This window comes from Macadamia integrifolia, chromosome 8 (assembly GCF_013358625.1).
Source record: "Macadamia integrifolia cultivar HAES 741 chromosome 8, SCU_Mint_v3, whole genome shotgun sequence".
In the NCBI taxonomy this organism is placed as follows: Eukaryota; Viridiplantae; Streptophyta; class Magnoliopsida; order Proteales; family Proteaceae; genus Macadamia; species Macadamia integrifolia.
In genome coordinates, this window is record NC_056564.1 from 7,107,157 (window position 1) to 7,117,257 (window position 10,101).

General features: G+C 40.0%; 2 protein-coding genes across 8 annotated transcripts; one reads left to right on the plus strand and one right to left on the minus strand.

The window, feature by feature from the left end:
* The first annotated feature begins 1,010 nt into the window (after positions 1–1,010).
* LOC122086944 (probable F-box protein At2g36090) lies at positions 1,011–2,481 on the plus strand. Its single transcript, XM_042655865.1, has one exon. It carries the CDS (start codon positions 1,222–1,224, stop codon positions 2,284–2,286), a length of 1,065 nt encoding a protein of 354 aa, XP_042511799.1. The 5' UTR covers positions 1,011–1,221; the 3' UTR covers positions 2,287–2,481.
* Positions 2,482–3,626: 1,145 nt separating this feature from the next.
* LOC122086942 (leucine-rich repeat-containing protein ODA7) lies at positions 3,627–8,732 on the minus strand. 7 transcript variants are annotated; one of them, XR_006142573.1, is made up of 13 exons: positions 8,486–8,730; positions 8,258–8,329; positions 7,791–7,883; positions 7,419–7,500; positions 7,125–7,181; positions 6,470–6,534; positions 6,293–6,388; positions 5,901–5,987; positions 5,688–5,768; positions 4,977–5,599; positions 4,680–4,796; positions 4,255–4,355; positions 3,627–4,069 (listed from the first exon to the last, which is right to left on the minus strand). XR_006142573.1 is itself a non-coding variant. In XM_042655863.1 (11 exons), the coding sequence occupies exons 1-10, from the start codon at positions 8,582–8,584 to the stop codon at positions 4,982–4,984; spliced, it is 1,350 nt and encodes a 449-aa protein (XP_042511797.1). In that variant the 5' UTR covers positions 8,585–8,730; the 3' UTR covers positions 4,478–4,796; positions 4,977–4,981. The 7 variants fall into 7 exon arrangements, 3 of the variants coding, with proteins under 3 accessions (XP_042511797.1, XP_042511796.1, XP_042511798.1); XR_006142572.1 differs by lacking the exon at positions 4,255–4,355; XR_006142571.1 differs by having other exon boundaries at positions 4,680–5,599.
* Positions 8,733–10,101: the final 1,369 nt, after the last annotated feature.

Consider the following 10,101-nt stretch of genomic DNA (forward strand, 5'->3'; position numbering starts at 1 on the left):
ATCAGGTCAGGGATGGTGTGAAGTGTGAACAGATTTAAGAGATCGGCAATCAACAAGAATCGGTCATAAATGACCTATCCGATCCCGATTCCTTGAACCCTGACAAAGTGTGGATAACTTCAACATCAATGCTCATAAGTTCCACGCCAGATCGTTTTGTTGATTTTCATCTCATTCCTGGACAAGTGGCTTAGCACTTCATTCTTATTTTGACACTTAACAGAACTTGACAAATTGACCAGTTGCCGAAGGGATCACAACCCCTACAATATATATGCTTCTAGAGATGAAAAAAAATAAAAATAAAAGAATGTATAAATAACAATAAAAAATGTATACTGATTTACAAGATTCGGTAAAATTACTTATATAATCGTCTTCACACCTCTATCTGATTGCCTATAGAGAAAGAGAATTTTATTACAAATATATAGTAAAACAATCTTAATACAAAGAAGTGCAAATTGTCCTCAATAAACGAATTCCAAATAAACATTCTAGCATAGACTATTTCCCGACATCCCCCCTCCCCTACATAGGGTGGCCTCTTGCCCTTTTACAGTCTCTATGACTCACTTATCAACAAACAAGATGGGGACTTATACCAACTTTTCTTGAATTAAAACTGCAACGAAATATAAGATATTATACATCAACAATACTCAAATCATTGAGGGTCGTCCGTCTGAATCAAAATCACAAGTGGTGGAAGAATTGGGATTCTAGAAGAGCCACCAGCTCTTGTCAAACAAATTCACTTGCTCTCAATACAACGCACAGGAGTCATGAGTAGAACATTTAGGCGCTTATTAAGGACATCGCCAGAGACTTGAATTAATTAAACAAACAAAGGGATGATGATGATGATGATGATGATGATGATGAGAAATTTCTGTTTCGATGATCTAAGATTGTATCCTCTTTCCCGTCGTCGTCTTCTTCATAATCTCTATCTCTTCCTCTTTAAAAAACTCTGAAAAAATACTAACCTTATGATGTAACAATATTAATCAATTTATTTTCCCATTGTTACCTCAAAGGCTACTTCCTGGAATACGGCCGACCACACCTATGTGTTCTATCCTCTTTTAATTTTTTATATATTATATTGCCAGTCCCTAACTACCTATCCATCCCCTTCCTCTATATATAGACTCACTCTCCTCTACCGGTGGCTCTGAAGTTGAAGCACCTTTAATTGGTATTCGAAATTTGGATCGAATGGCTTCGTTCTCTACCTCAACACCACAGCGCGTCTCTAATAAGGGCAGCGCCACCACCACCACCACCACCACCACCACCAGAACCACACTGGACGCCCTCCACCCAGACCTTCAATCGCACATACTCACCCGCCTAGACGGGCAGACGCTCACCTACGCCAGCTGCGTGTCGTCGCAGTTCCACGCGTTCTGCACCGAGGAAAGCCTCTGGACTGATATCTGTCTCTCCACGTGGCCCTCTACCAACGATCCACGTGTACGTCAGCTCATCTCCACCTTCCCCAACGGCCCCCGTTCTTTCTTCTCCGATTCCTTTCCTCTCCTTGTCCCCTCCTCCGAGTCTAACCTCCTTCCTCCTACGTCTCCATGTTCATCATCTCCAGAGCTTTTGATCTCAGCCGTCGATATCCAGTACAGGGACGAGCTCATCTTCTCTAAGGTCCAGGAGACTGAGACCCAGAGCAGGTGGTTCCGGTGCTCACCTTTCCGGCTTGACTTCCTCGATATCAAGGACGTGGTCCCCACACCCATACGTGCCACCGCCGCAGACACGTGCCAGGACATCTCCGACGGTCTCACCCTCAGCTGGATCACCATCGATCCCACGGGTCTTCGAGCGGCCAATCTTTCCAGCTGGAAACCCGTCTCGGTGCAGCGGCACTGGTTGTCGGGGGAGATACAGGCGAGGTTCGCGACGATACTGGCCGGTGATAGGAAATCGACGGAGTTCGTACAGTGCGGGGTGGTGGTTACCTGCGGGGCTTGCGAAGGAGGGGAGATGATGCAAGTGAGAGAGATATACTTGCAGGTGGAGGACATGGAGGGGATGAATTTGAATGGGATGGACAGTTTGGGAATTCTGCGGAAGGCCATGAGAGGAGAGGGAGGGAAGCGGATGAAGAGAAGGGGAGAGGAGGGGAAGCAGAGATATGAAGAGTACCTGAGATTGCAGACGGAGAGGAAAGAGAGGAAATTGAGAAGGGAAGGGAGGTTAGACGCTATCTGCATCGCTTTTGGGTTCTCCATTGTCGCAGCCTTTTGGGCTCTCCTCCTCTTCCGGTAGAGATTCGCTTCTTAATTCTTATTTCTTCCTTCCTTTTCCCCTTCATTATGCGAGGGATTTGTAAATCCTTGTTGTATAGTTACTCAGTTATCGCAAGAGAAAATAGAGATGAAATAACAAACAGAGCAATAATTAGAAGGAAATTAAATTATTGAAGAACATCAAGAAATTATGGGTTTTTTTTTTTAAGTCTTATCGATGAATCAAATTGCTTGAATACGAAGGATCAGAGCAAAGATTTCAGATACACCATCGCACTTTCGAGTTTTCTTGCTCTTCCAGGTTGTACTGTAAAATTTATTTATTCAAACATTCTAAACCCCTCCAAAAGAAAAGGTGTCCTCAGTTTACGGATCATTCTCTCTTCAGTTAATGGTTTACTGAGCTGCAATGTCCTAGAAACAGAAACAACAAAAGACGCAAACCAGAACAAAGGACTCAATGTACCCAATATTTCAGAAGATGCAAAGCTTATAAAAGTTATCCATGTGGGCTTATTTTTTGCCACGTGGGATGGTGATGTGGTGATTCCAATTGTTACTCTCTTCCACACAACATCAACGATAACTCAAAAGTTTTATACCTCTAACCTAAGGGGGTAGGTTGTGTGGATCTTTACCGACCAATCACATCTATTAGAGGTCTTAATATAAGGTCTTAGCTATTTATGTATTTTTTCATTATTTTAAGTTCATCTGATTATTTTTAATATATTCAATTAGAATCAAATTATTCTTTTATATTGGGGCATCTAAATTTTATATTGGGGCATCTAAAGGCTATGTTGAATATTTTTTCTTAAACGACTAAGTCAATTTCAATTGATTTAAGTGGCGCAGGCCTGATTTTATTTTTTTCCTAAGGCAATCATGCCATAAAACAAAAAGAGAGAAGATCATGATTCATGTCTGATTTAGTTCTACCCCCTAGTTGTCACGGTCAGCTTATTTGCTGGTTCAATATAGAATCGGGATGTACCGAGAATTATAAAAACAGAATCAGAATCGGCTAGATATGGCAAGAATCGGATGAACTCTTTCCTAACTCTAGATTTAAAAAAAATAAAACAAAAAAATCAAGAATTATAAACCAGGAACTATAAATAGAATCGGCAATAATCAGATGAAGTTGAGAACGAATCTACTGCTCGTATGAACACCTGGTTGTACAAGTCAACGGCCAACACTTGTCCCACTTTCTGCTATTACAAGGATAAAGAGGAACATATATGAGAACAAAAAGGACAGGTGTTGATCGTTGGCTAGTATGCCCAGGTGATCATACAAGCAACATATCCGTTCTCGATGAAATCTAACCTAACCGTAGAATTTAGAAAGGGATCATCCAGAATTAGGATTGGCCTCGGCCGATCCATTTCCAATTATTGAATCCATGATTGAAACCCATCCGACTCGCATCCCCTCCCCCACTCCCCCCAAAAAAAGAAAAAAGAAAAAGAAAAAGAAAAAGAAAAAGAAAAAGAAAAAGAAAGACCACACAGTGCCTCTTGCAATGGCAGTCTTCAGGAGGCGGGCTCCATGTACCTGCCAATCCTCTTTAGAATTGTTACCCCTCTTAAGGCACTGGTATGCACGCCCACGCTTGCTCTTTCAGTTATTGGGCTCATTCAGTCCAGGCAATTGTCTGAGTCGTCCACATCACACCAATGCTAAGAAATTGTATTGTATGTTACACTAGAGAGTAGAGAGCAATATCTTCTTCATGGATTACAGTGCCAAACTCTAGCATAAACCATAGGATTCAATTCACCGTTCCGTATGGCCTACAAAGCAAACACATCAAATCCAATGGACAACCATCAGATCATTGAAAATTTGATCAATCACTTTTAACATCAAGAAATGGTTCCCGACATTGCTTGAGGGGTAAAAAAGGGCGAACCCAATGCATGAGACTCCTACTAATGAGGGAGGGGTCTAAGGAGGGTCAAAATGTATGCGGCCTTACCTCGCTTTGAGGAGAGGCTATTTCTACGACACAAAAGTAAGCCCTACATCAATTTCCCAGACATCCGAGTGTTGCATTGGTCTACACAGCTTCCTTAAATACTGCCAACATGGTGAACTCGGTGATCACCAAAAAGTATTCTTTTGGCAATGAAAATTAGAGCGAAAGGATCACATTATCACAACATAAATCTAAGACTTCAAATGAAAGCTGCCAAAACATGTATAGAGAACTAATAAGGATTGGGAATTGAAACCTATGGTGACAAAAAAACATGATGATTCCAAATAAGTGACGAGGCATTACAACCTTACATCCCGAGTCACCTTGAATCTCTCTCATGCACAAGGTCACAAAGATGATTCTCTCTTCTCACTATATCAGCTGAAGAAAATAAAAAGAAAGAAAATTAAGTTTCTCCCAACCTGTGACACTGGATTTCCAGCAAACATCTCATGGAATTCCTTGCCCTTGACCACATTCTCGATGCGCTAATGACTTCTCATCTCCAGTATTAGCTTGTGAAACATCGTCTTCCATAACTGATATAGGGAAAAAAGAAAGAAACCAAGTTTTTAGAGAAACATATCATATCGCGCTTGATTAGAAGAAGAGTAAAAGGAGTTTCAACGCTTCAAAACTGGGAATTTTGGGACTGGTTATGTGAGAGATGGCCACCAGAAGCCTGCATCCCTGGAGCATCATAGATGTAAAATTACTACCTATATTATTCATCCCATGCTGAAGGGCCACCCATTCCGACTTCAGTGGCAGGCAACAGGAATTCCATTGCTGAATGACCCACACCTACGAACGTTCCTGATTTCTTCCTCTTAGAAGGGAATTTAGCTGAACTGTCAAGAGATTCGACATTTTGAATGTATTTCTTTTTCTTGCCAGCACCATCCATAAGATTCTCAGCACCACCAGAAACAATAAGATCCATGAATGGAGTTTCACCATCATCTATCACATCAAGATCACTCTTTTCTGCCTTTGACTTTCTCTTGCTACTGCCTGAAACATTTTTCTCCTCCTTTGTTGTCAGCCTCTTCTGCTTTCCTTCCTTCCCCACGTCTATCATGTCAATTTTATTCTTTTCTATCTTTGATTTTCTCTTTACTTGATTATCTAATGTAATGTCATCCTTGCCACTGCCAGAGACGATGTTCTTATTTCTCCTAGGGCTTTCTCTCTTCTCTGCATGCAGGTCTTCCAGATCAGAAGTATTATCAATACGAGATCCATCAATTTTATGAGCCTCAAGATCTTGTTTGAGGGCTTTATTGCTTCCTTCTATAGGCTTGCCGTTGAATATCTGCAAGTTTGGCACTAATTTTTTGACCTGCAGCAGCATTTTCCCCCAAGATAAACACTTGAGAGGGCACAGATGGTAAATGAGAACATAAGGAATTTAAGGGGGGGAAATTAACCTTTTTGGCTAAGTTATCCCTTTTGGCAACTGGGTTTCCTTGCAGATTCAGGTTTTTCAGGTTGCTTAAAGAAGAAAGTACCTGCATTTAAGGAATGCCCAAGGTATTCCCCCAGTAAGCAGCATTTCCAAACACTTTATTCATAAATAAACAAATAAATTAATTAAACTAGTAAACATCAATAAAAAATTAATTAATACACCATTAAGTTACCTTCAGGTCTGACCAGCTGATAATCAAATTGTTCCCCAAATCAAGGTTTCGGATCTTTATGTTATGAGCCATAGCATCTGGTAGAGTCTGGGAAGATGTTATGAGACATTAATTTTAAAGTGTCAATATTAAAATGAAGGCACTGAAAACATATGTATTGTTGGATAAACATGGCACTTGTTGGCAGTTGGACGGCTGGACTTGAGCTTTGGACAGAACCACTTTGGCCTTGTGGTCCAGTTTAAACAAAATTGCAACAAATAATCTATCCACAGCATGACAAAAGCCAAAAGGCAAAAAAAAAAAAATGGAGCTTAAACAAATTGAAGTAGGGTCTACTTTTGAGAAAAGCTTGGCTTCCAAAGCAATGAGCTAAAGGGTAGAAAATCTACCGTGATTTCATTGTGAGCAAGTCGAACCTCTCTCAAATGCACACATGAATTGAGCAAAGACCCAATGGCTTGAAGTTGACAATTGGAGAGTGACAGCTGGAAAAATTTACAAGAGCTCTGATGAATTTAACTAAGGACTTGATTCTTAATGGGGAAGAAATGGACAGTTCTGCTCACCTTTGTGATTGATTTCAGCTTGACCAAGGAGTTGCCAATTTCACAAATTGGATTTCTAGAAAGAACTGTAGAGAAATCCAAAAAGCCAAAGCACATTGTTATTATGTAGGTAGTGTCAGATAACAAAATTCTACATGATAATAAAGAAAAAAAAACTCACATTGAACAAACCATGAGCAAGTATCTGTGTGTATAAACAGTTTCAGAGAAATATCCATAAATAGATGCATGAGTTTGTCTATATCAATCACAATTCAAAACTAGACTAATGAATTAATTATCTAATTTCCCGGAAAAAATGAAAGAAAAAACTATCCTATTCTTCGTATGTTTCACACAATGAATAATGCTAAAGACAGTGACAAGTCATTCTACTTGACTTTGATCAGGGCATAAACTTCAAGGCATGAGGTGTAAACTCATGACAATCCTTTATAAAGGGTGGGGGGTGTCAACCTTCATTATACATAATCATTAAAGGGTACGTGTATTCTATAATGTTACTTGTGCTTTATAATCATATATATGCAATATGCACTAAACATTTTGTAATTAGTTAACCATATAAAGTGGGAGGAGAGGCAGGAGACAAATCAAATCATTATCATCTGTTTCTTTTTTTTTGAAGACAATTTGAGAATGAAGATACTCATACCAAGAGTGGTCAATTCCTTCAGTTCATCAAGCTTGCAAATGGAAGCTATCTCATTATCTGTACAAACACGAAGGATAGAATGGACAATAAGAAAATGAAAAGAAAAATCAATGTATGCTTTTAATAACACAAGAGAAGGCTCCTTTTTCAGAATAAATTCTAAACTTCAAGTTAAAAGTATAACTTCTCAAGCATTGGATTTGCTCAGTATGGAACAAGATGAGGAAGAAGGGGGCTGGGGGGAGGGATAAAGGAACTGGGCAGCAGAAGACTCGTTTGAATCATGATAACTACCATTCAGAATCAGGGCCCGTAACCTTATGAGAGACCCGACTTCATCCATTGCTTTCAACTTATTCCTGCCAGCATTTAAGACCTATCAACAGAGAAGATAAAAGAGAAGTCAGAGTTGAATACTGGGATCTTTTGCTTTGTCAATTCAGAATACAGTCAACAGTAATATTCAATACTCATTGGCTCAATATCCATAGAGCTGGTTTGGGGCAGTATTGGAGGAACATGATATGATTGTAATTCCTACTTGGATGAAATATCTCTCCCCCACCCCCCTCTCCCAACCCCACCAAAGTAACAAATGAGAACAAAAAAAGATGATATACAGCGTCAGTGGCATGTAATTGATGTGGGAAACAAGTAGCAACTTACAGTAAGCTTAGAAAGGCTTTCAATTCCTTTCAAGCTTTGGAGCTTGTTTTGTAAGACTGACAGCCACTTTAAATTGACGCACGACCTTAAACCCTGTTGCAACAATATAAAGCCAAAGTTAACTTGCGACCAAATTTAACGATTTAATAATGTAGTCCCTGGAAATGCACAAGCCGAACAGTTCAGCCAATCAAGTATTTGATAAATTCACCTCATATAAGATCACCGAGCCAACAAAACGATATGAAGAGGACAAACGCGGAAAGGGAGGGGAAAAAGGGGGGGAGGGGGCGGAGTCACAGAATTTGTTCAATGAGCAATCAATTAATTTTTTGTACACATTCTGATTAGAAATTAAGCGATGATAGGAAGGAAGCTCAAGAAAGTTATAGCAATAACTATTACAGTAAAATAGCGACGGGTTTATGGATAGCTAGAAAGTGCTATTGAGTAGGGAAGAACAGTACCTCGAGAGATGAAAGATTATTGAAACCCAGGTCGAGTTTCTCCAAGCTCTTGAAGTCGTTCAAACAAGAAACCTGCATGACCCACGGTAATAGGCGGCATTAGGGATTCAAACAATCGCCTAATGAACTCATAAACTCCACACGAAGCAAGGTAAATATTTATGCTGAAGAGTCAAAACTCAAACCACAGTGAGAGAGAGAGAGAGAGAGAGAGCTCAGACTACGTACATCAGATAGAGCTTTTTGATGAAGAAGAAGAACAGTAACAGAGTTAGGGTCGCCGCTCTGCTTCTCCCGTAAGATCTGCTCAGTGCTTAAACGAGTCATGGTTTCCTCGTCTTCGCGCTTTCTTTGGAACCCTGTTTCACCAAAAGGGTGGAAGAAGCTCCAACAGGGACCGGGAGACCTTCTAGATTAGTTCATATCGATTAGGGATGAACCCGGAGGTCATCCAACGATATTCATTCAATTTAGGAATTTAGGGATGACGATGGCTACCTGGTTGTGTGACCACTAGCCTCTGCACCAGCATAAGGGTCACATAGAGGAGGTGCACAAAGTCAGACATACCCTTAGAGGAGGGGTAGAGTGATCTTTTTGCTACACTGTATCTGGAGTTCTAGACATAAAGGCACGCAACCTGGTAGCGATATTTTTCCTTTCAATTTATTATTTTTTATTTTAATTTGGTCCAAAAAACAGAATATATGAAAAATTAAAAACAACCAATGGGGACAAATGATGGGTATCATTCAACAACAATATAGGGGTCATTTTTTTTTTTTTTTTTTTTTTGACAATCAAAAAGTAGTTCTATTGATTCAGTGAGTAAATACATTCATGTAACCACCATTGAGTTTGAGATAATGTTTCTTTAACAATAGTTACAAAATGCCGCACAAAGAAGAGCTCCGGCGCAGCCTTCAGTTAAGTCTCATGTCATTAAATTGTCAGTTATTAGTAAATGCAACATCTCCTGTTGTATTATACCCACAGCCTAGCGAGCGGAAGTTTTTTCTAAATTGGTCATTACTACGCACACCGTTGTATTTTTCTCATAATAGTTATCTCCTACCTTGTTTGGGGATTGGGTGATTTGCTCTTTTTGTTGGTATGGATAGTCTCATCAGAAGTCATAAGGGGATACATATAACAGGTGCTAGCTTATGGTATACCACCAGGATACCAAATCTTTTTTCATAAATTAATCATTAAACATTTAGATTTATTGTTTAAAAATTTCGGACCAAAGATGTCGATTTTTTTTTTCTTTCTGAATCATTAATGAATTAGTCTCAAGAGCTTGATGAGAAGAAATATTGTCCTTTAAGAAGTTTGCCCCTGTGATGATGGAGTGGAAATAGTGGAGCATGCGTTGTTTGCTCGTCCTTTGGGCCAACATGCTTCTTTTGCATCTCCCCTCACCATGAGGCCGATATGTGGAACCCCCACGGATTGTAGCGGACTGGCTATCACTGTTGGTTAACCAACCGAATCAAACATAAAAAGACCAAGAACACTGGTTTGCTGTACAAGCTTTGTATCTTGGGCTGGGAGATTTGGATAAGGAGAAACACAACAGTATTTCGGAGATCTAACATCCCTTTGCGTCTGTGAATGTAAAACGCTATTGTGTCAATCAATCAGGTGTTGAGTGGCTTCACACTCCGATCCCCCCAAGGATTATAACCCTATTCCTCCACACACACAGCCAGGTTCTGGACATTGCTGGTTGCTGTTTATGTTCAGATGTAGTTTTTATTTCGTAGGCCACTGCTATGGAATTGGGGTGCCTCAGAATAATAGAAGGGAAAAAGAACCCAGAAACGCACAAGAAAAGTAGC